The sequence below is a fragment of the Falco rusticolus genome, chromosome 3 (genome assembly GCF_015220075.1).
Source record: "Falco rusticolus isolate bFalRus1 chromosome 3, bFalRus1.pri, whole genome shotgun sequence".
In the NCBI taxonomy this organism is placed as follows: domain Eukaryota; kingdom Metazoa; phylum Chordata; class Aves; order Falconiformes; family Falconidae; genus Falco; species Falco rusticolus.
The window spans coordinates 19324840-19350323 of NC_051189.1; the positions used below are offsets into that span (position 1 = coordinate 19324840).

At 42.2% G+C, this 25484-nt stretch overlaps 1 protein-coding gene across 5 annotated transcripts in view; it reads left to right on the forward strand.

Annotated features, from left to right (window-relative positions):
* The window catches only part of ENPP2 (ectonucleotide pyrophosphatase/phosphodiesterase 2), a 77609-nt gene extending 56884 nt beyond the window's left edge, over window positions 1-20725 (forward strand). For 4 of the 5 annotated variants that reach the window (XM_037379748.1, XM_037379750.1, XM_037379751.1 and 1 more), the window contains 12 exons: window positions 2224-2255; window positions 3056-3183; window positions 5292-5379; window positions 5502-5589; window positions 6465-6637; window positions 7052-7103; window positions 9593-9729; window positions 10211-10346; window positions 11510-11587; window positions 14113-14245; window positions 14911-15067; window positions 20112-20725. In XM_037379748.1, coding sequence (XP_037235645.1) covers window positions 2224-2255; window positions 3056-3183; window positions 5292-5379; window positions 5502-5589; window positions 6465-6637; window positions 7052-7103; window positions 9593-9729; window positions 10211-10346; window positions 11510-11587; window positions 14113-14245; window positions 14911-15067; window positions 20112-20282 — 1373 coding nt within the window. In that variant the 3' untranslated portion in view covers window positions 20283-20725. The remainder of the gene's footprint in view (window positions 1-2223; window positions 2256-3055; window positions 3184-5291; window positions 5380-5501; window positions 5590-6464; window positions 6638-7051; window positions 7104-9592; window positions 9730-10210; window positions 10347-11509; window positions 11588-14112; window positions 14246-14910; window positions 15068-20111) is intronic. The other variant, XM_037379752.1, reaches the window with a different exon arrangement.
* Window positions 20726-25484: the final 4759 nt, after the last annotated feature.

Below are 25484 nucleotides of genomic sequence, written 5' to 3' on the forward strand. Positions count from 1 at the left end.
AAAACAGCCTAGGAGGTTCCTGGAGTGTGTGGAAGATACTTCCTGACACAGCTGCTGAGGGAGTTAGCTAGGGAAGGTGCCCACTGGACCTGTTGTTTGTGAACAGAGAAGGACTTGTGGGTGATGTGATGGCTGGAGGCGTCTTGGGCACCGCCATCACAAAATGATATAGAGTTTTTGATTCTCAGATAAGTAAGAAGGGGGATCTGCAGAACAGCCACCTTGAACTTCTGGAGGGCTGACTTTGGCCTGTTCAGGAGACTGGAACCAGAGTCCCTTGGGGTACAGTGCTGAAGGGCAAAGGAGATCAGAAGGCTGGAATTCTGTAAATCCATTGGCAATAAAGAGGGTTAAGGAGAATCTCCATCCTTTATTGGATGTGGAAGGAACCATATCAACAAAAGCTAAGGAAAAGGCTGCGGTACTTAGTGTCTTCTTTGCCTCAGTCTTCAATAGTAAGACCAGCTCTCCAGGTACCCAGGCCCCTGAGCTGGAAGACAGGGATGAGGAGCAGAATGAAGCCCCTATAATCCACGGGGAAGTGGTCAGTGACCTGCTACACCACTTAGGTCTATGGGGCCATATGGGATCCCCCCAAAAGTACTGAGGGAACTTGCAGAAGTGCTCTCTGAGCCACTTTTAATCATTGATCAGCAGTCCTGGCTAACCAGGGAGGTCCCAGTTGACTGGAGGATAGCAAATATGACGCCCATCTACAAGAAGGGCCGGAAGAAGGATCCAGGAAACTACAGTCCTGCCAGTCAGACCTCAATGCAAGGGAAGATTATGGAGCAGATAATCTTTAGTGCTGCCATATGGAATGTACAGGACAACCATGTGATCAGGCCCAGCCAGCACGGGGTTTATGAAAGGCAGGTCCTGCTTGGCTAACCTAATCGCCTTCTATGATAAGAAGACCCACTTAGTGGATGAGGGAAAGGCTGTGGATGTTGTCTACCTAGACTTTAGCAAAGTCTTTGACACTGTTTCCCCACAGCATTCTACTGAAGAAACTGGCTGCTCATGGCTTGGATGGGTGTACTCTGTGCTGGGTAAACAGCTGGCTGGATGGCTGAGCCCAGAGTGGTGGTGCATGGAGTTACATCCAGTTGGTGGCTGGTCACAAGTGGTGTTCCCCAGGGCTCAGTATTGTGACCAGTCCTGTTTGATACCTTTAATGATGATCTGGATGAGGGGATTCAGTGCACCCTCAGTAAATTTGAAGATGACACCAAGTTGGGTAGGGAGTGTTGATCTGCTTGGGAGCAGGAAGGTTCTCCAGGGGGATCTGGGCAGGCTGGGACCAATGGGCCGAGGTCAATTGTGTGAGGTTCCACAGGGAGAAGTGCTGGGTCCTGCACTTGGGTCACAACAACCCCGCGCAATGCTACAGGCTTGGGCAAGAAGGGCTGGAAAACTGCCTGGTGGAAAAGGATCTGGAGGTGTTGGTTGACAGCTGGCTGAACATGAGCCAGCAGTGTGCCCAGGTGGCCCAGAAGGCCAACAGCATCCTGGCTTGTATTGGAAATCATGTGGCCAGCAGGGCAAGGGCAGTGACTGTCCCCCTGTACTTGTCACTGGTGAGGCGGCACCTGGAACCCTATGTTGAGTGTTGGGCCCCTCACTGCAGGGGGGACACGGAGGGGCTGGAGCGTGTCCAGAGACGGGCAACGGGGCTGGGGAAGGGGCTGGGGCACAAGTCTGATGGGGAGCGGCTGAGGGAGCTGGGGGTGTTCAGCCTGGAGAAAAGGAGACTGAGGGGGGACCTTGTCACTCTTTGTTGGAAAGAAAGCTGTAGGCAGGTGGGGATCAGTCTCTTCTCCCAAGTAACAAGCGATGGGACAAGAGGAAATGGCCTCAAGTAGCACCAGGGGAGGTTTAGGCTGGATATTAGGAAAAATTTCTTCACTGAAGGGGTGGTCAAGCATTGGAACAGGCTGCCCAGGGAGGAGGTGGAGTCACCATCTCTACAGGTTTCTCAAAGACATGTAGATGTGGCACTTAGGGGCATGGTTTATGGGCAGACTTGACAGTGCTAGGTTAATGGATGATCTTAAGATCTGTTCCAACCTAAACAATTCTATGATATATACAGTGTATTTTTAGTAAAGATCAGCCAACTTTTAAGAAGAACACTTCTGTAAAACTACATTATTACTTTGTTTTCTTCTGCAAATTGTTAATATTTTATTATTTTTTTCTTATTTTTTCTTTCCTTAACAGATGACCCTAAAGTGATTGTTGCCAACCTTACAGTAAGTATTTAGAATTGGGAATCTATACTGAACTGTTCAATTCACATCTTCCTTTGGAGCATTAATCAGCATTCTCTCCTCACTCTTTAGGCAGGAAAACCAACCACTAACATGAATAAAGAGTGTTAAATGGTGGTCTTCATGAGTACAGAATAATGTTTGTCATAAATTCCACTGTTTGCTGCTGTAGTAGCTGTTGTAAACTTTTTGGGCAGTGTGGAGCCAGAATCTCTCCAACTGTGTTGACTCGGAGTTGAGCCTATTCATTCCTTCAGGAAGGGAAAGTAATCTTTCAGGGTAAATATTTTACTAGCACTTTGAAGATGCTGAAAAAGTTAATTTGATAGACTTCAGCTATAACCTTGCTTTTAATGGAAAAGAAGTGTTTAAAATAAAAGCTGATTTTAAAAAAGTACCAAGTTTTATAACCAGATGGCTTTAAATATATTTGCACATGAGTTGTATTTTGAACATTTCAGCTTTTCTCTGAAACCTAAGCTTTGGTCCACTTAGAATAAAATTCTTCATTCATGAGCTAGGTAAGTGTGATGTTTTGCATGATGCTTTCAAAAGGGCTGTCATGAGAATGAGGCTTTCCAAATAAGTCTTTGAATAATTCCCTGGGCCCTGGTCTTATCTAAATACTGCACAGAGAGGGCTGGACCATGTGCTCTGGATGTACACTTTATTTTCAAGACATCATCAATAATGTCCTTAACAGCTTGATTGCTACAGTTCAAGGTTTTATGTGTGTCTTAACTAACTGACAGCAGTGTCATTTGTAACCATTTATTTTTCAGTGCAGAAAGCCAGACCAGCACTTCAAGCCTTACTTGAAACAGCATCTGCCTAAACGCTTGCACTACGCTTACAACCGAAGAATTGAGGATGTCCATTTACTGGTGGATCGCAAATGGCATGTGGCAAGGTAAATTCTTGATTTTGCTCCCATCCCAATTTTCAGCCTGTTTTTTCTGAGGAAAAGAGGCACCTGGGACTGCCCTGTCTGTCAGCATCCCGCTGCTCTACCCCATGAACAAGAGAAGTTTTGAACTCCTGGTGAGGTTCAATAGTATTTGGTGCAGGGGATGTGGCTCAGAATATAAAATTGTTTTAAAATTTGGGAAAATCAGTAGCTGGATAGAGGGCAGAAACCTAGATTGGTTTCCTTAAGCAGCTCCGTGGATTTTGACTGATTGATTAGTTCAAATATAGAAGCTGATAAGCTTTTTTTAATAAGGTACAAGCTTATTCCAACTGGGAACCAGGGAATATGGGAGGAAGGGAAAGGCACATGTGACCCTGGCATGTTAGGGAACAAGAGGCTGAGTGGATGCAGTGGGTGAATGGAAAGCAAATGGGGATATTGGCAGAGTGGGTGAATGCCTGAGAATGTGTGGAAGGGTATGACAGGGTGACCATCAAAGTGCCAGCAGCATATTGTGTTGCAAAAGAAATCCACAGAAAACTAGAATGCTTTAGCTCAGAGAAAACCCTAGTTTGCGTTGTTTTTCTCCATATGGCTTTGAATTTTCAGTTATAAAATACAGGCAACTTTTAATATTCTTAGCTAAAAATCAAGCAAAAAACCAAGTTGGCATACATATGTATAGAGTGAACAGGAGAGGAGTAGCCTTTATGCATGAATCGTGCACCTCTTTCTGGTTTAACGTATATTATTTTTCTTGCTTTGATCTTTTGACACATGTTGTATATTACAGTATGAGAACGGCTGGGTCTTTATGCATAAAATGACTCAGTGGTTCTTGGAAGATGACACAGCTTTTGGCTCACGGTAGTCTGTTAGGAGCTTTAAATTATGGTAGGGTTTTTTGCCCATATAGCTGCCAGGCAAACACACGGTGTGTTGTAAGTGCCTTTTGACATCTGTGCTTATCTTTCCATGAATTATGCAAGGATCGCTCTGCTGAAGCAGTGAATGAGAAATCCCAATTGCTTTCTTGCATAACTCCACTAGCTGGCTGGCTGGCTGCCCTGTGCAGTTTCTGTGGCTAGGGTTCATGTACATTTCAAAGAATCACACTCTGAGTTTTAGGCCTATAAAAGTTCAGCTTTGATAATTTTACTGGAACTGATGGGATGGCCCAAGCTAATTTACATTTAGTATTTTCTTATTAATTACGTTGGACTTTCTTTGGCTTACATATTTCTCAGTTTTTCTGGAATCTCATTCACCAATGATTTGTTCGTTAATGTAGCTGTAATTCGTTGTATATTCACAGCCAGAGAAATGCTAGTTACAGACCTGACTGCTGTATGTCTAGTAATTTACAAGGCCAAAATCAAACTTGGGCTGAGCATCATTTTATTGCAGATGAAGATATTAACTTGTAGGTTAATCTGGTCCACTTTATGTATTGCCTGCACATGGCCTTCATAAAACTGTAAAAAAAGTACTCTGGAACAAGCTGGTAATTATAATTGCTGTGACACAATACTTTTTTCCACATACTTTGTAAAAAAAAAAATACTCAGTAACAAGCAGATAATTAGCATTCCTATGAAATAGCACTTATTTTCTCAGCTGTCTATCTTCATTACAATATTTCTTTTTTCCCTCTAGCTTTCTTTTTGCTCCCCATTTTGTTTATTGGTGGAAAGCAAACAGGTGAAAGCATGTTACAGCATTGTATCATGTTTGCCCCATTGTAAGTGCTTTCTTAGAAGGCTCTGTTAGCCTTTTGAGGATTAGAAGAGTATGGCCCAAAATACCTCTGGTCTGTAGGAGATGATGTGATATGACAAAGTCTGAGAAAGTAAGTAAATAGATGCTAAGGTTGTTATCAGTGAGTAATAGCAAGAGCTGACTCTCAGGTTTGCACCCTCTTATAGTGGGAGCAGAGGGAGAAACACCTGGGGTTGCTGGATGAGCCTGCAGTCCCCACTACTGCTATTCAAGAAAGATAAGCAATGCACTACTTTGTAACCTTATCCCCCCTGCCCCCAAAGTACATTGTCAGGTCAGCCACCATAACTACACCTTTGAGGAAATCTTCTCATACTTCTTCCATTTAGGAAAGCTATGGATGTTTACAAGAAACCAACGGGAAAGTGTTTCTTCCATGGAGATCATGGCTACGACAACAAGATAAACAGCATGCAGGTATGAGCAATGGAGTAAACTTTGTGGGAAGGTCATTGAAGGCAGAAGAAATTGGAGGTCTCTAAAATGTAAATATTTATGTAAAAAACCCTTTTAATGATAATCTTTTTTTTTTTTTAAAGACTGTCTTTATAGGTTATGGCCCTACATTCAAATACAAGACAAAAGTACCTCCTTTTGAAAATATTGAACTTTACAACGTAATGTGTGGTAAGCTACGTCCTTGAGAAATTACAAGGAAACATGCTATTTTGGATAAAAGAGCTTAATTTAAGCAACTGTGAGCTCATACCCTGACTGACCATCCCAGTGTCCCTTCCCCAGTCTCTCTTTCCCAAGCACTTGCCTTTTGGCCAGGAGGGCTGAAGTCACTTCTCAGGGGCCTGAGTTTGCTCTGCTCTAGCAGATGGCCAGTAAAGGGGATTACCATAGTTTTGCTGTGTGCAGCTTGGCAGAGATTGAATACACACCACTACAGAGCATGGTGTATGAAGGAGGTTGCTCTTCAGAGACTGCTTCTGCATCTGCATGTCTCATGAGCACCTCGGGGACGTCGCTTAGTTTTGTATGGCATCACCTGGTATGATTATGTTTCTTGAACTGGTAACTGCAGCTGTGAAGAAGAATGTATACAGATGTACATTAGGATCTTTTTTTAATACTGATTTTTCCAGGGCAATAAAACTTTCAGCCCAAAGTGTAATTATTTTTTTTTTAAAAAAAAAACATTATTTATCTCTTATCTATAAAGCAAATGACTAATAACGCTGTGTTCCAGATGGTTGGTGTAAGGTCAGCACACTGACAGTAGGTGCGCACTGGAAGCTGCAGGAGTAGTTACAATGAAACTGTTTTCCAGTGTCTTGATGCAAGCTAACCTTCTAACTAAAGGCTGTCATACTATTCAGGCAGCATTTGCAATTTTACAATTTGGACAAAAGGTTAGCATTTTTATTACATTAAAAGCATACATTAACATGTTGTGGCTGTAAACAGTATTGCAAATAATTGTCTTGGCTCAGTAGAGGTGCTGCTGAATACTTGTTTGCAAATCTAACCATCATTCGTTTCTGGTGGTTTCATAGATCTGCTTGGATTAAAGCCTGCTCCCAATAATGGCACCCATGGAAGTTTAAACCACCTGCTGAGAGCCAACGTTTATAAACCAACTGTGCCAGATGAAGTTGCTAAACCACTCTATCCTGTTGCTCTACCTTCTGCATCAGATTTTGATATAGGATGTACATGTGATGATAAGGTAGGTGTTCAGGATTTGCTGATGCTTCCACTATTAGCAGTAGTTGCCTAGTAATGTTGTAGCCTTTTTATCTATTTTGAGAGGGGTTGATCTGTAAGAATTCCCCAGATCCTTCCTGTGAAGCGTTTGTGCCCTTTTAGAATAAGCCAGGTTTGGATGGGACTTTGAGCAACCTGGTCTAGTTGAAGATGTCCCTGCCCATGGCAGGGGGGTTGGAACTAGATGATCTTTAAGGCTTCTTCAAACCCAAGCCAAACCATTCCTTGATTCTATGAATTACAGCTTGTCGTAAAACAGGAAACAAAAAACTGTCAGTGTTTTATAGCTTTAGTTTTGTTTTGCTAGATGCCTAGTAAAACAAGGTGTCAGAATGCTCCAGTGATCCTAATCTTGTCCCTTTTTTCTCTTCTTGAGAAGAACAAGTTGGATGAACTCAACAAACGCTTTCATGTCAAAGGAACAGAAGGTAAGAGCCTGGTGCCTCAGTTCATAAAAGCTATTTTTGTTTTATATTGCAAGTTTCTTTGTGTCATTTATACCAGAGAAACTCCTGTTTTGGTTTAGGTAATGTATAGTAAAACATCTTTTCAAATAACTGTCAAAATAGCACATAGATATATATGAGATACATGGGCAGGATTAAGTGCTGCTTCCATTAGGGAGTGAACATGCACAGTGTCTTTTGTTGTAACTGGGACTAAAGTGTCATCCAAAGTGCTGAGTTTTAGTTCTTTCTTTTAATCACCTTTAGGATGCTTAATCTCTGCTGTGCAAGTGGAGAGTTGAGGCAAGGGGAGGGTGCATGAGGCAGTGCTCCATTCAACCACAAGCTATAAGTGGGGTAAAAAACAGAGACCACATCTGCAAACTGTATTTTACCAGTATTGTTCTGGCTTAGGTTTCACCAGGTCAGTGGTAAAAAGGATGGTACAGCTGCTTTAACAATCCCTGATTGGGTCTTTAATGCTTGGGTTTTAAGGTGCATGGTATCCACCGAAACATGGGATATGAAACAAATGCTCTGCTGGTTCAGGGATGCTTAGTCCATTTCTGTCCCTCATCAGCATTCAAGTCAATGTTACACCCAGGAGAAAGCATCCCCTGCTCTCCTGGACACTAGTTCTTGCACCCTCCCCGCTGTATGGCAGCACTGACTTCGTGTGGCTGCACTCTCAGCTGCATCGGGGCTGTGGTCCAGGTTAAAACCAGCAATAGGACCAGAGGGGAGGGGATGGGAACTGCATTTCTGAACAGTTATGCTGAGTGAAAGGCATGCCAAAGCAGAGCTTTACTTCTTACAGCCCTGATCCAGTTTAGACCACCCCGCTCACCAATTGTCCAAATTGGCAAATTCTGAAGCTTTAAGTTTAGACATGGACTTTTTGAGACACTTCATATTGCTCAGATGACTAAGGAGATTTTAGAAATTCTCTTGGGAAGCTGCTACTTCAATTTTTTTGCTGTGAACAGGCAATGCAGCTTATCTTTTAGTTTCTAGCGGTGAAACTATTCCTTTTCTTTGTGAGTTAAATTGCCTTTCTGCAGCTTTCATATTGTTAAACTTGAATATATTGTCCACTTAGTGAAGAGCTACTCCCTGCTGAGGCAATTTCTGGCATCAGGAAGAAACACTCTCATCATTGTCTCAACATCTTTATTTTCATTTAAGGTTTTGATGCTTCTTCCTTCAGTAGTATAAAAACTGTATTTTTGATGTATTTTAAGATACAAACATTTAAACCAATTTTACTTGCTCGTTTGTAAGTTAAGTGGAATGAAGTGGCCCTTATCTAAACAACAAAAAGTTCTGCTATGTGCAAGTTATTTTGTTGTATTTTATGACAGGCTGTGGCACCTGTTCATAAATCTTCCTGTGTTTAGTTGGTAATTCCTTTTTCCTGCATGGTGCACCACACATATTTAGCTGATGATGATACACACATGCAGAAGAAAAAGATGCTTCAGCTTCTCTTGAATAAAGCAAATTTGTCTTTGTCCCTAGACATGCCTTTTTCTACTTTTCATTCTTGTTTCCTACAAAAATATCCTCTATTTGGACTCAGGCACTAATAAACCATGTCCTTCCAGGTTAAATGCCTATCTGTGTACAATGTTAGGCTGCTTCCCTTGTTTCTTTGTTTTGATTTCCCAAAGCAAGCCAAGCCTATTTCCCAAACGGTTAATCAGAATCAACGAACTGTGCAGCACAATGCAAGATTAGCCAGGAAATTTATTTTTCTTCTCTCTCTTTCAAAGATATTTTTGTCTTTTTATAAGCAAGCTTGTCAGAGGTACCTAGTGACATTCAACCATATCGCCAAGACAGAAGAAAAGCAAGTTTTGCAGAGTTGAAGGTTGGGGTTTTTTTAGCTAAAGTTAGGAAGTTCTTTTTTTGTTTGTTTATTTTCTTTGATATAGCTGATAGAAAATAGCACATCAGTCTTCAGAACATCATCTGTATCAGCCAAGTGGAAAAAAATACTCTTTTAGTGAGTAACTACTTATGCCTCCCTTTTGAGAGGGATGTTACCATAGGAAGGAGAGAAAAAACATAAGAAGAAAGAGTGGCAGGATAGGATAGGGGCTGATGGAAACCTGCAAAAAAGTGCTTATTACCTCATGTGTGACTGAGATGTGGACACAAAGTTCTTGTGGAGTCTTCTGTGTTTGGAGAAACACCCTTTCTCCATGCTATGACCCCAACAAGCTTTCAAGTACAGAAGGGACTTTTAACCTCGGTGTGTTGTGAGCCTGGAATAGGGATCTCGGCCAAAGCTATTGAAGAACTGCTGCTCTCTCTATTACAGGATTTCCTTAGCAGTTATTCAGGGTCAGTATCCCATTAAGGAGCACTGTAAAATCAGCATGTGTTGGAGTTGGAAAGCCGACCCCTGGTTTTTTTCATCTTTAAGGTTTTCAGTAATAAATGCAAATGTAATTTCTTCTGATATGTAGAGAAGCATCTTCTGTATGGGCGCCCCGCAGTGCTGTACCGCACAAAATACAATATCTTGCATCACCATGACTTTGAAAGTGGCTACAGTGAAACATTCCTGATGCCTCTCTGGACATCCTACACTATTTCCAAACAGGTTAGTGCTATCTTTGTTCTTGGAAAAGTACTTAAAAAATCCTGGGGAAATCTGTTCTGTACCTGAACTTTTAAAGTCCTAAAATTCCCCTTCCATGGGTAAATTTTTGCACCAGAAATTACATCATATACCATTGTAAACAATGCCAAATGTGTTTGTTCAGGAGAAAATAATTTTAAAGCAGAAGGGACGTATATTTCTTTTCCTGTTTTCATTTTCTTTCTAAGTTTTGCTCAGTGGGGATTTGTTTTATTATGATGGAATAATCAGTGACTTCAGTTGAATTATTTCCCATGGTGATTGCTACCTGAAGGAGGGGCTCTGCAGCAGACACAGGAGCAGGATTTGGTTGTACAGCTGGGTGGTTTGTTTTACTCTACACAAGACCTTCCATGTAATCTGTTGACTATATAAAATAATCTTCTTTTAGCTATTGATGCTGGAATCACTTTTCTTGTCATTTCTATGTTCCTCAATGCAGGCAGAGGTATCAGGTGTTCCTGAGCACCTGGCCAGCTGTGTGAGGCCTGACCTCCGCATTTCTCCAGGAAACAGCCAGACCTGTGCAGCCTACAGAGGCGACAAACAGCTCTCCTATGGCTTCCTTTTTCCTCCTCGTAAGTTCAGCTAGCTTTGTAATACCTAGAGGTTTCGTAATTTTCTTTTTTTGTTAGGGAAAACCTTAGCTGTGAAACACACACTACCACCCCACTCACCCCTCCAGATATAAACAGACTAAGTGTTTTTTTGAGATTGTTGGGAAAGAATATATGTAGGAATGGTTTAATTTCCCCCTGCTACAGGGTGATTTCTTCCTCTGTGATGTCTCCTCCTCAGAGGAGCCACTCCGGCACCAGTGTCATGTATGGGCCCAATGGGATGGATACATTATTCTTGCTGCACTTTCTGAGGACCCAAGAGCCCAGTGCCACAAGCTGCTATCACGGTTGTGCTCCAGACTGGTGCCTGGCTTAGTTTAGTTCATAAAAATAAAAGGTGAATGAAGAATTGCACGGTGTAGGAGTACAAGCTATAAGGTAGTCATCAAAAGCTGGCCCTTTAAAGACTGCAGATAGATGCCAACTTATATGAACTGGGAATCTAGTCAGAGTTTTAAATTCAAACAGCAGTAAGATAAATGTATATTTAATTTATAAATCCAAATTAGAATCTCGCATACTGTTAAAATATCTACTGTCCTATAGAAATAAAGCTAGTAGAAAACCAATGTAATTGTGTGCCCTGGATTCTCCTGATGCAGTTACATTGGTTCCGTCTTCAAGCAATGATTCTCTAGGATTAGTAAATGTTCAAGGGACACAACTGTCTCACATTTATGAACTTCATTGCTCTGCTTTCCTTGCTCAGTGGCTGAAATATTTCTGATGGATTTTTGATATGGCATTACTGGTGCAAAGGCTTGCTCAGAGCTAGAAGACAATCCAATACTCCACTCTCTGGAAATTGTTTGCCTCTTTTGTAAAAGCCTGCAGAACAGCTCTCTGACTTTTAAGACTGCAAAAATAGATAAGCTAGAAAAATATTTTGAACTGATTGACAGTTGACGAAAAGATAATAGCCCTACTTCCATGTTCAGATGTCACATTATAGTCAAATTTTATGCATATACTGTGCACTTCTGAATATAGTATTCAGATTGTTGTTTAGATTACACTATTCCCTTTGGTTAATCTCTGAATCCATTTTCCAAAACATTTTTATATTATTTGAATTTCTGATATTTCATCTTACTAATATATTTCTGTTCTATTGTTTTCAGAATTAAGTTCCTCTGCAGAAGCAAAATACGATGCTTTTCTAATAACAAATATAATTCCAATGTATCCTGCCTTCAAAAGTAAGTGCCCTTTCCATGGCTTTACTTCTCTTTCCCAACATGTTTGGCTTTTTTGGTTTGTTTGGTTGGTTTTTAATATGTGTGTTGGACCATGGAATGAATTGATGGGAGAAGTTTAGAACATGAAGTTCAGTTACCTGTAGCCAGCAGATAATACCTGTGGGCACTTGTATAGTTCTAGGTATGGGCAGGCAAAATACCACAAGCAAGGCTTAAGTTTTAAGAAAGATTTATTTTCCTCAGTGCTGGGCTAAGATAAGAGCACTTTTTGCTTTGTGCCACAATAATTCAGTTTGTGCAAAACCATTCAGATTTTGCCTGTAGCCCAAGCTAGTGCAGAACATACTTAGGCAACATTGTTTTTACTTCTCAACTGGAGCCACCTGGGAGTGTGCACTTAGCATACTGTTGTAGTTCAGGGGCAAGTGATTATTTTTTGGTTTTCTATCTGTGCCCTTAGAGGGAGACCAAACATATTTATTACCTATAAAGAAAAAGGAAGAGGAAACCAATTCATGGAAAATGAGGAATGACTTAAACCTGGCTGAAACTTACAGTGCTGCAGGGTTATAGTATTAACGTTTCTTTTGTCTGCACATCCCTTCTGTCTCTAGTACTGCCAAGAGGTAGGAAAACCATCATACTATTCTGGTGGCATTTTTGGCTTGGCAGGAATTGAGAAGCCTTGGAAGAATCTCAAGAGCCTGTTCTTGTGAGATTTCCAATTCAGATTTTAGGCCAGAGAGGTTTGGATAAACATCAAAGCCTATGGGGAGGTTTTTTCTTTTTAACCAGAAGAGTGTTTTTAACTGAAAAGGCCTCTGAGTAGGACAAGTGGTGATGTTTGCTGGAAATTTGAGCAAAGGCACTTAACTGATTACAGAGTGCAAAATTATTGGGGATTTCCCACTCTCAAATCACTTCATAAAAGTGCTCTTTATGCTAATGTTAGTCTAAGCAAATTAGCTGAGATGCTAATCGCAGGAGAGCAACCCACCACTAGCAGCTCATTTTGTCTAGCAGCGTTCCTCTTCATCACAAGTGCGTGAAGAATTCCCTGAGAACAAGTGCTGGAACTGACATCGTTCTTGGGGAATTACGAACCACTACATGTGTGCAGGTTGCGATGCTAAGAGCTGATTATAAGCTTGTTATATGGAGCTTTTCCCACAACAAGGAAAATACGAGGTGGCAGTTTTATGCCATGCTGGCTTTGGTGGCAGTGCTGGCTGTAGAGGCACCCCCCCACATGCACACTTTGTTGTTTTTTTTAAATTCACTGTCTCATCCCATCCCCCCAGGCAAGAATACTGTATCTGTTTCCTATAGTGAGTCTGACTTAAGGAGCTGCAAGATAATGCCCCTGGGCTGGCAGTGCTGTCTTAACGTGGGCTGCAGTGGGAACCTGAGTGGGGAGCTGATTCAGCTGGAAAACTCAAGGGGGGAGAAAAAAGCTTTCTTTTGGGGGCTATTTTTATTGTTAAGGCTGATGTATTGGAGGAGCAAGGAGCTGGGGCAGTGGTACTGCCAAGTGGCCGCCGCAGCTGAGGCTCTTATTAGAGCATCAGCTCAAGCAAGGGAGTGCATGTGGCGCTGAGCAGCCTCAGGACAAGGCATACTGGGGGGGCTCGCTGAGGCTGGTGTTGACATCAGTGCCCATGAACCGTGAACTTGATGGTCTGAGCTGGTAGGACAAAAGTTAAACTTCTAGGGGTCGGAGATATTTTATTTGTTATTTTGTATTTGTCTGACACTTCTGTTAGTGTTAAAGTAAACGGAAAAAGAAGGAAAAGAATTATGTAACTGGAGATCCCAGTGTGTTTCCAGCCTCTGCAAGCATCTTGTTACCGTTGAGGAGGGCGTGGTGGGAGAAAGAATGCCATGCTCTTCCCAAAAGTTGCTGTAATGAAATGCCATGCCTCAATTTGGTCATCCTTGACAGCACTTAATTTAAAAGTTAGACATTTTGTAGCCAAGGAGAATTTAACTGGAAGACTATGACCTTTGTATTTCCCTTTCTTTTAAAATGTTTGGGTTTTGCTTTTAATCACAGTGCTGTTTCCTTTCTAGAATTAACCCACACACACAACTACAGCACCATTCCCTGTAACTAGATAAGAAAGACAAAGGAAGTGTTCACAGGGGCACCAAAAGCATGTGAATAGTTGTTTCTAGTGCTTGGTGAAGGAACAGCAGGCTGTCTGTGCAATGTCTATGGCAATGCCAGCCTGGGAGTGGTACTGTGTATTTCCTTTATCAGTGGTTGGGGTAAAAGAATCCATAGAGAACAAAGACATGTGAATAGGCTTTATTGACCAAACTGAATGAAGCTGCAGTAAATCTGTAATGCTTAGTGTTTGATTTCCCCTACAATCGCTTGAATGATGTCCACTGGGTTTTTATTTTGAGGGGGGAAAAAACATTGTTTATAATCTTGAAGTGTTTTGACTTAATCAAATTTTGGTGTATTTTATTTTTTGTTGCAATTTTTTTTTTTTTTTTATTTCCCCCCTCCTTCCCCACAGAGGTATGGAACTATTTCCAAAGGGTTTTGGTGAAGAGATATGCCACTGAACGAAATGGAGTCAATGTTATAAGTGGACCAATCTTTGACTATGACTATGATGGTTTACATGACACACCTGACAAAATAAAACAGTAAGAGTTGGGGGGGGTTGTTTGGTTTTTTTGTTTGTGGTTTTTTGTTTGTTTGTTTGTTTAACTGGTTTGCTGTTGCTTCTGTTAATGATGGCTTTATCTTAAATGAGTCATTATCTGCACATTATTTGGTTTTGGGGAGAAGATACAATTTTCCCGCTCATTCTAAAATTATTGTTCCTCAAGACTGAATGCCCCTGTAAGTAGTACAATGGTAAAAATGAGGAAATGGCAATTCAGCTGGTAACTGTTCACCTTGGCTTGGAAATTAAGTGTTCATTCATCCTTAAGATGAAGTTGAATTATGTTCCAAATAACCTGTTTTCTCTAAAATTGTCTAGAACTTAAGAGTTGACAACTGGACACCAGAGAAAACCATAGCAGTACTGTTGAGTTAGATACTCATGTGTTTTGTTAATTCAGTAATGCTTTCTGTCTATGCCCCTGAACTGAAGAAGCCTTTCAGCACCGGTGTGAGGTATTTCTGTAGCACAGAAGACATGAGTTAATTGAATGCTCATTTTCAGATAGCGTTTAGGAATCAAACACACTTCAGCAACATACATGTGGCCTCACACATAGCAAGGAAAGACCATGCTGTTTGTGTAACCTTCTTTCAAAAAAGTTTAATCATTTGTGGATAAATGCTTGCTTTATTTCCCCAGGTTTGTGGAAGGCAGTGCCATCCCTGTTCCTACTCATTACTATGCCATCATAACCAGCTGCTTAGATTTCACTCAGCCAGCTGACAAGTGCGATGGACCACTTTCCGTTCTCTCATACATCCTTCCCCACCGGCCTGACAATGATGAGAGCTGCAATGTAAGTTCTGCTGCACTACTGTAATCCTGTGGTAAATATATCCCTGGGACATGTGAAACCCCCTTACTATTGGCCACTAGTGCTCAACTGATATCTTGAATGAAAGGACAGGATAGTGAGTCTGTTAAGTGTCACCTCCAACTCATTAGACAAAAGCACTCCTCCATGATATCAAAGAAAATATGAAACTATTACTGCACCTAAATTGTCTGGAAGAACTGACATACAGTAGGTTGGAAGTAAACAACCTGTAAGCTTCTACCGTTTGGCAGACACTGTCAGTGTAACTTCAGAACAGAGCTGGGGGAGGTTGTGTGCATAGTCGTATTGTGCTGGCAGCCAGCCTGATGTTTTTATTGAGGTCTGTTTCCATATGCAGGTACAATACACTCTGTCTTCTGTGGCAGTCTGGGTGCATCTGATAGCACGATTACATCCAACCCACACAGTATTACAACTATATGCTAAAACCTGCCAAGGGCAGAATGCCAGTTTGTGCTCTTTCCAGATGTTCTTGATTCAAGGGAAAAGTGTGGGTTCTTATTAACAGAGATGACCAGACACCCTCCTGGTTCCTTTCCTATCTTCCTTTGGGATGCAAGATCCTGTAGTGTAAGGATCTTGGTGAAGTTCAAAGGCTTTGGTCTGGTCAGCTTCGCAGAAAGTAACGCACACTCGACAGCTGGTCGTGTGGCAGGAGAGCGGTCAGGTCCCCACGGGCTCTGATGCTCTGCAAGGACAGCAGTCCTCCCAGGCAGCTGTATTTAGGCTTGTCCTTCCGTCTGAACTTGTTCTCCCATTACACAACTGTGCGGATTCCTGCACACAGACGCTTCACTATAGGCTGCCAGGAGACCATTTCCTGAATGAACGCATTAATATTATGAATTTCGTATTGGCACAAAAAGTTAAGACTCCTGTTCCAGCTACAGGCAGAAACAGTCATTCCAACTCTGTACACAATTCACCTGGAACACTGTTTCTTTCTCATTCATCACACATCGCCTGCTTTCAGGTCCCTCTTTCTAAAACCATGCTTTTGGAGCAGTATCCCTCTCTTGCAGGTCTGGCTCCCCCTGTTTAGACTCTTAACTGCTTTGGGCAGAGATGTCTTCCACCAAAAGTCTCACAAAGTCCTACATACATTTTATCATGGTTTTTCTGCTTTCCTGTTAATTAAGATCCAGTTGGTGATCTGGAGGTTACTAAACTGGCAGTTATTAGTGCCTCTGCCCTTGTATCTCTGCCCATATGTACTTTTATGACAAAGTCAGGGTTTTTTCCCCTTCCTACATTTGCAGGTCATAGTCCTCTTAAACTGCTGTTTAGAATCAAACTATTTAGAATAATGGCCTCTTTTACTCTTCAATTTCTTATATTCCAACCCAGGCTTTTCTCTGTAGCTCATCCTATTTATGGTGATTGTGTTTACAGTTGTAGGAGGAACTTCAGCGCTACTATGAGGTCATAAGCAGATACTGGTCTATGCTTTTTAAATAGCAAAGAACCATTCTGAAAATGTAGCTCTTGAATGAGAATACAGTTAGGCAAAAGTCTGACATTCAAATACACTGTTAGTCTTACTTCTGCACATGGTGTTCCATTTTATTTGTTCAAAGAAGTGATTGTGTAAAACCTCAGATGCTTCATGGATGAAATGCATGGGGTAAGGCAAGAATTTTTCTTCAACCTCTCCACAGCTTGCTTTTAAGATCTGAAGAAATATTAGCTTTCCCCCCACTCCGCTCTTGTTGTGCACACTTTCTTTCTCTTCACACAGCTGTTGGAGAACACCACTACTCTTCTCATTTTAATTTGTTCCATTTCCAAACTGTGTTTATTCATGGTGAGGTTATACCCATTTATTCTTGTGTCAACATTTTTCTATGGCTTAAATAGCCCTTCACTAGGCTTCTTTGGGATTTACCCTAGTGATGATTTATGATGATTCTCAAGGCATATACTTTCCTCTATTCATGGGAGACCCAGGATTTTTTTGCTGCTTTTGTAAGAGAGGATGAGCATTTTAGTAGCCACCTTATGTATCTGTTCCAGTCTGGGCTGGGGTATTGACTTTCTGCCTGCCTTTCTGCCTGCCTTTCTGCCTGCCTTTCTGCCTGCCTTTCTGCCTGCCTTTCTGCCTGCCTTTCTGCCTGCCTTTCTGCCTGCCTTTCTGCCTGCCTTTCTGCCTGCCTTTCTGCCTGCCTTTCTGCCTGCCTTTCTGCCTGCCTTTCTGCCTGCCTTTCTGCCTGCCTTTCTGCCTGCCTTTCTGCCTGCCTTTCTGCCTGCCTTTCTGCCTGCCTTTCTGCCTGCCTTTCTGCCTGCCTTTCTGCCTGCCTTTCTGCCTGCCTTTCTGCCTGCCTTTCTGCCTGCCTTTCTGCCTGCCTTTCTGCCTGCCTTTCTGCCTGCCTTTCTGCCTGCCTTTCTGCCTGCCTTTCTGCCTGCCTTTCTGCCTGCCTTTCTGCCTGCCTTTCTGCCTGCCTTTCTGCCTGCCTTTCTGCCTGCCTTTCTGCCTGCCTTTCTGCCTGCCTTTCTGCCTGCCTTTCTGCCTGCCTTTCTGCCTGCCTTTCTGCCTGCCTTTCTGCCTGCCTTTCTGCCTGCCTTTCTGCCTGCCTTTCTGCCTGCCTTTCTGCCTGCCTTTCTGCCTGCCTTTCTGCCTGCCTTTCTGCCTGCCTTTCTGCCTGCCTTTCTGCCTGCCTTTCTGCCTGCCTTTCTGCCTGCCTTTCTGCCTGCCTTTCTGCCTGCCTTTCTGCCTGCCTTTCTGCCTGCCTTTCTGCCTGCCTTTCTGCCTGCCTTTCTGCCTGCCTTTCTGCCTGCCTTTCTGCCTGCCTTTCTGCCTGCCTTTCTGCCTGCCTTTCTGCCTGCCTTTCTGCCTGCCTTTCTGCCTGCCTTTCTGCCTGCCTTTCTGCCTGCCTTTCTGCCTGCCTTTCTGCCTGCCTTTCTGCCTGCCTTTCTGCCTGCCTTTCTTTTTTAATCTGGAACATGAATGAGATAAAGTACTCCAGCTGAGATCTCAGTTTCTATTTACCTACATGTTTTCAACTGGTATTTTTTTCCTTCTAAGACTCACTGTACTATTGAGGTGAGACTAACCAGCACAGATGGAGAAAACTATCATTTAAAATGTAAATGTAATTTGTTTTTATGCAGTAATATAATATTATCTTAGCTGACCACTGTGTTTAATATCCTTGCTGCTGGACCTAAGGCTTCACAGGCCAGTTGAGGAATGGAAAAACTAAAACCTAGATATGGTGATTGATTTTCTGGGGTCCTGTAAATGCTGGTTTGCTGGACTTGGTTTAAACCAGCCTCGCAATCTTGTGATTTATTCATATTACAGAACTTTGCAAACTCTTAGGAGTCCTTCTTGTATTCAAAAAAGTGAGGTTTGTAGCAGTTGGACTTCCCTCTGAGCTCTAAAATGCACATTTCCTGCCCAGAAGGAAGGTCTGAAGACGACAAAAATGTCAGAGTGAGTGCATTTGCAGTAATGACACTCTTGAGGCCTGTTTGCAGACTAGCAACCTGATCAGCCAAGGGTGAGGGCTGAGGAGCGGGCTTCCTGTGGCCACGTGCTGCCAGGTGGCATTCCTGGAGCACAGCACTGCAGGTGAAGGCAAGGCATACTCCTTTCTTTTCCATCTTAATTTGCATCTTTCTTTTCATGTTCCAGACCTGGTCTGGGGCCTCGGGTTGCTAGTGACATGGAGAACAAAGTCAGTTTAGAGCTGAAAATGTCCAAAACAGACAAATACTGACTGGGTCATGGATGTTTTCTTTAGAGCAGCCAGCTATGGTCTAGCTGGTACTTCGTGTCCTCTCTGTGCAAACGATCAGGCTCACCCTCGTGGCCTCTGGAGGGTGACCCACTGTGTGGTCTGTGGCACATCTACAGTGTTGGGTAGGCTCTGGCGTTGCTGAAGCTTCGTTTCGATTGGTGAGAGGATCACTTTGTAGGAAGACCTCACCGAGACAGTCAGGAAAAGGCTCATTTTCCAGAGTAAGCCCAGAAACAGATTGTGATCATCAAGGTTTCCAGGTCACACTCCTGGAGTCCAAATGCCCAGAGGTACAACCCTCCCTTCCTAACGTGCTTCCCCAGCACTGGTGTAGACGTGCCAGCCAGAGAGGCCAAAGGGGGAAAAGTCCTGTTTGCTCTGTCCTTTTCCCACGTCTGCTCTCCCACTGTGCAGTCCTTGGGGCTGGCTGCAATGCTCATGGGACATGTTGCTGGGCTGGTTAACACGCTCGAACAGCCAGTAACTGCAGTGTTTTGCAGGGCTGATTTTCTGATGTGTGATTGAGTGACACTAGTTTGTAGATGGCTGCAACATGTATCGGAGCTGGGATAAAGCATGTAGCAGGAACAGTCCCCTAAGAGAGATTACACCCATGCGACCTGACCTCGATCACTCTTGCAGCATCACCTTCCTGATTTTTTTTTTTTTTTTTTCCCATATTGGGAAATGTTTAGTGAAAGTCTTTTTTCTATAAGTGAACAATATGTATGTTCCAACAACAGGATTTTACAGGTACCAACATAAACCATAGTCCCAACTGTGTAATGAATCATAATGGTCTCCTAAGAGTAAAGTGGAAAGATTAAAATAATACTGTGTTAGGTGGGGTGCTGGTCAGATTAAAATAATGTGTAAGCATTCAGAGCTAAGCAGCCTGGAGTTTGGGCTTTGGTAATACACAACTGATTAATGTGGAGCTCTTTCTGTGAGATAAATTATGTAGTGACCACTGGATCTTAGCAATGGCAGTTCTTCTAGAACACCTGCAACATGAGGCCAGCTTTTCCTAGATGACTATGCTCATTGCCTCAACCCTGTCCTAATATGGGTCCAAAATAAAACTGTAGGGATCATCTTGCATGTTAAGTTTCTAATCTGTTTTCTTGGGAGTTGTTTACCTTAGCTGTTCTTAGGGCACAGAGATTCTTCAAATGGACCCAATGTTTAGAAAAGTTGTGTTTGCTTTTGGAGCTGACTTTTGACATGGCATGTTATAAAACTTTTTTTTTCTTACGTTTCAGAGCTTGGAAGATGAATCAAAGTGGGTTGAAGATCTTCTTAAGATGCACACTGCACGTGTGCGTGACATCGAGCAGCTCACAAGCTTGGACTTCTTCCGAAAGACCAGTCGCAGCTACACAGAAATCCTCTCCCTAAAGACATACCTGCATACGTTTGAAAGTGAAATTTAGCTTTCTAACCTTACTCAGTGCATCCTTTTATCAACTGGTGTATATTTTTATATTGTTTTTATATTTATTAATTTGAAACCAGGACATTAAAAATATTAGTATTTTAATCCTGTATCAAATCTTAAATATTAAACCCTTGTGTCATTTGTTTTGTTTCTCTAATGTTTAATATAGGTATGTCTCTTGGTTTATTTAGTAGCGCTTGTAATACTGCAGCTTGAGTCCTTACTCAGAGCTTTTAAATGGTGCTGCAGGATTTGATATGTGCATCAAGGAAATACTAATTTCCCATGCTCCTTTACCACACTTGTAGTCCTGTACTGTGTATCAAAATACTGAACATGTAAAATTACATTCATTTACTGTTAACTATATGACAGACATATTTAAACCCTATAGACAAATAGCAACTTAAATATAATAAACCACACGTTCAGTTTTTTTTAATGTGTTCTGATTTCCTTTTACAGGGATATTCAGAGGGACTTGCGGGCAGCTGAGTGCTGCCAGATCTCTCTTATTCACCAGGCAGAACCCTCTCAAGAGCTTAGGTTTGCTGGTAAGAGGACTGCCAGGAGCCCAGGTGTCCTGCTCTGGTACTCAGCAGTGAGACCCTAAAGCAGATACCCACAGTAGTGATTACTGGTTAGGTTGTGCCTTAGGGGCATAGCTGGGAGAGGAGGTTTGTCAGTGTCATAAGCTACCAGCGGTACTCCTTGCTGAGGCCACTTGGCCCTGCTCTGGAGCTGTGGGGAGGATGCAAGGTGACAACATCTGCTATCACTAGTCGGGCTGTGTTACATCCCTTTTCCACCGATGCTGCTCTGGGCTGTTCCTGGGAATACCTGCCCCAATGTCCTTTGCTTTGCCTTTGAGGGGAAATGAGATAAGGCAGATGCTGAAGGAAGTGACATTGCTAAACACCCAACAGTGGGCTTTTAGCTGGGAGGAGAAAATCTCATCTTTGTTGTCTTGTTCTAGTGGCCAGAATCTGCGGAGTTTTCCCCTAATCTGAGTCTGAGGCTTAATGCCAGACGTTATTCTGAAAGGAACCCCCTTGGCCTGATTGCACCTGTGTAACTTCTGGTACTGTGAAGCCCATACAGTGCACATGATTTACAGCCATCACCTACCTGGTCAAGTGAGTCAAGTCTGTTGGTTACTGCTGTACAGTCACAGTCTCATAATCCTGGCAAGTCCCTACAAGTGACACTGATGCCACAGTCGCAGGCCAATGGAAGAGGCGCTGTTGTATACTGGTATCTAGATAATGGCCTGATTTGGTTTGTACAGTTTTTACAGAAGGCATATGGTATGGACCATTAGCGTTAGTGTAGTTAGGTGATGTAAAAGATAAATTATTGTTCAGAATGCCTCTTGAGGCTGAACTCGCTAGTGGCATTACTACAAACCTGTTGTTTGGGGTTACAGATTGCCCTCCCCCTACCAAAGTGGTTTGTGTCTGTTTTCTCTTTGAGGATTGCAAATGGTGGAGGGAAGTGGGGAGGGCTGGAAAGGATCTCGGCCATGTACATAGACAAGTAGCCAGGTCTCCTAAGTAAAACTAATCTGGCAGAATTTAGCAACTTGCATCCCTGTAGCGTCCATCTAAGAGAAAGTAGTAAACCAGAATAAATCATGTTGGCACTGATGACAAAGTTCTTGTGACCAGTAGACAAAATTTTATTATTCTAGGTGCCAAATTCTGTTTAGATTAGAAGAGAACAAAATTTGGATGCTTTAAAATCCCCCCAAAATGTTTGGATGGAAATGCTAGTAACTGCACAAAGCTCTGGGAAACATCCTATTCTTGCAACTTAAAATTTGTCTCTTGTGGTTGTCTGGTAGCACAGAAATATTTTTCTGTAAGCTTTTGGCAGGGCTTCCTGCCATGATAAACTTTACATTCTTACATGTGCTACAAAGGGTATTTCCTCTGGATTTAAAACAGTTTTCAGTTAAGACCCTAATTCCTTCAACACTAGCTTTAGGGATGAATTAATGTGGTTGTTCATAAACTAAACTTGAGACCACCACTACTGTTTTGCTTTGACATTCATCTGTTGGTTTGTTTGTTTGTTTTAATTAAATGTAACAAATGATGTAATTATTTTATTTTCTCCCAAAATAACATGACATTTATACCAAAGGAACATTTAAGCTCTGAAAGATACTCTTCTTGTGTTTAGAGAAGTTTGCTTTCAAAATACAGTTAGTGATGACTGTTGGGTGAGATGGTTTAACTCTCTGTTTCACTAAAGAATGTTGGTTAGTGTGTAGGGAAGTATGATTTTTTTACTCAGTTGCTTACTGTGAGAGTAAATACTAGTAAGCTACTTCTACTTCTCTTCAGCCCTTGGCCCTGTGCTCTTGTATGGTTTTGCTGTTTTATTTTACCATGTTGGCAGAAGTAGCTGTGCTGGGGAATGTTTTTGGTGACTTCTGTAAATTGCATGAGGGTTTTTTCCTGTTGAAAGATGCCCTATTGACACAAAAGCTCCAGCGCTAAGTGAAAGCCTTGCAAATCCCTCTAAGCAACATGAGCTCTGCAGGAACAACAGACATTTTAAAGGAAATTTGTAATTTCCCTTTGGTGCTCATCAGAGTGAGTGTTAGCTTAGGCCAGCATGTAGGAAGGAACCCTTCTGCTTTCCATTCCTGTTAGACCATTTTGAAAGTACCACTTGCTTCTGTTACATGTTTCCTTTTTTTTTCTGTATTTCTCTGGCTTCTGCAAGAGGTCCATTGAGGAGAACAAGGACTGAATTTTTCTGTTGAGCAAACACAAGTTTTGAGGGTTTGGGTAATTATTGTTTGCAATTGGTGATGTAAATTTGAAGTATGTTTAATGAGTTAGAGGCAGTTCAGTTGAGCAATTGTCAAGGCAACAAAAGCTGTAGGTGTCCTGCACGCCTAATGAAGTCCTTTTGCTCTGGGAAAAATCCTCTAGAGGTAGTTATGCAACTGGGATATCATTGCTACAGAAAACTGTTACTTTTTTTAACCCCTTTTTCACAGTCACATATCCTTAATATATAAGCATGGAAGGCAGGTCAAGTAACCAAACCAACAGCATAGTTATGATGGCAAAATTATAGCAAAAGTCACCACCCTATACTGGTAGTACTGGCATACTTAATTATTACTGATTATATTCTGTCCTGGTCAGCTAACAGCTTGATTAGATTGATACTTTCTGCTTGCTGCTACTTCCCTGTTCCTTGTTTCCAGCCTTTAGCCCCTTTACGGTGTTAGGTGCAGCATTCAACAGTTTGCGCGCTTGCCCGGACACTGGTACTGTTTTGGTAACATCAGATCAGTTTGCACTGTGTTATAAAGCACTTTCAGCTCCAGATGAGCAACAGGATCAAAAAATATAATTGTCAGGTCTGTGCTGTCTTGTGAAGGTTTTCCAGTATTCACAGGGAAATTGTGAAGAGTAGATTTAAATCCCTATGTTTAATTAGGTTGGTCTTGCTTTGTTCCTGGAGGCTGCTCCAAAACAATTCTGCCATAGTCCCCAGCTTCTCAGTGCTTTATATGCAAACAGTCAGCTGATTGTGCAAAGATTTTAACGAATGGAAACATGAATTTCTTGTAGGAGAGGCAAGAAAACAAAAGCAGTGGTAAGGAGGTAAGAGAGGAAGTTTCCTACTTCAGGAGACAGAACAGGTTGAAGGTCTAGAAGATGCTGCCAGAAGGGAACTGGGGCTGGAGAAGATTTATTTGGCAGGTTTGTGAGGTCCCTGATCCCCCTGCATCTGGCTTCTTCCGATAGATCAGTCCTTCATGTACAACAGATGAAATAGCTCCTTAATTCCTGCACAGAGCCAGGAAGCAGAAAACTCAGGAAATTTGGAGGAGTTCCCTCTGAAGGTGTTGCTAGCTGCAGGAGCAGTGTGAACTCTGGAAGTGCTGCAGCCTGTACAGTGAGAACTGAGTGCTGGAGCTGACTTGGAAAAGATACATTTCTAGCAGCTGGAGCCGACATTCTAGCAGTCCTTCCCTTCAGTCTCACGGCCACTTCAAACATCTTTAATTAACTTTAAATTTGCACTACAGAGATATGCAGCTTACCTCGGCTGTTCTCTGCAGGAGACAGAGGAGATACTGCTTGTGGTGCAATTGAGAAAATTCCCACCCAGCCACTTTTTTTTATTATTTATTTATTTATTTAAACTGCAAGCCCGCTACCCACAGGGGGCAAAAGCACTTGCTCTTGCTTGTAAGGGAGATGGGAGAAAACCAGGCTTTCCCAGAGCAAAGGATTGCGTGGGTGTTGCGGACCTGCCACCTCCCCTCCACTCTGGTACGGTGCTCATCCAACAAGTTTGCTGTTCTGGCACAAAGAGACAAATGAAACTTCTCAGCCTTCCTGGGAGGTGGCTGTTATCACAGGTATGGATGAAATTGTGGTATAGAGAGGTTAAACATTATGTTTAAGGACATGGATGCAGTAAGACGAGTAAAGGTGCTCACAGAACTCCTGCATTGGGTTTAATATGTGATATTTTAAAATAATTTCTGATAGTGCTTCCACTATACAGAGTAAGTTTTCTAAAGTAGAAACCTCAGAATTGTGTGGCTGCAATAAAATTTTAATAGAGGGCTATAGAAACAAAACGCCCTTTGGGGGTAGTAGATCATGCTGAATTAGTTTTCTATCAATCCCATCCATCAAAATGGTTGTGACAGGCCTGGTTCCTTACCAGTCTTCCCTTTTCTCCAGAGGGATGCTACGGTATCTGTCTGTCTATCCTGTCTGTAGTCCTAGTCCAGCTCAGTTTTGTGACTAGTTTCCATTTCCCTTGCTGCAGTCCCAGACAACTGTTGCACTTGACCCGAGACACACCGTACAGTCATGGTAATACAAGTATACTCTGATCAGGTTAGACCAGCCAGCAAATGATTAGTACTGTGTTCACTGTACATCTTCCAAGTGGGGCCATATGTGTTTGAAATGTTTAAAGTTCAGCCCTTGTTCAAGACAGGAGGAAAAAAAGGCATTTTAAACATTGTGGAAAAATACCTAATCTTGTTTCTTTGCACTTGTTGTGTAAATAAAAGATAAGAGCAGTATTTCCAAGGTGACTGCAAACAGCCCATTACTACAGAGTACAAGCTAACATTTACTAAAATGTATGTTGACATAAAAAGCAGCATTGCCGCAGTCGGCTGCAGTAAACAAAACCACAAGTTTCT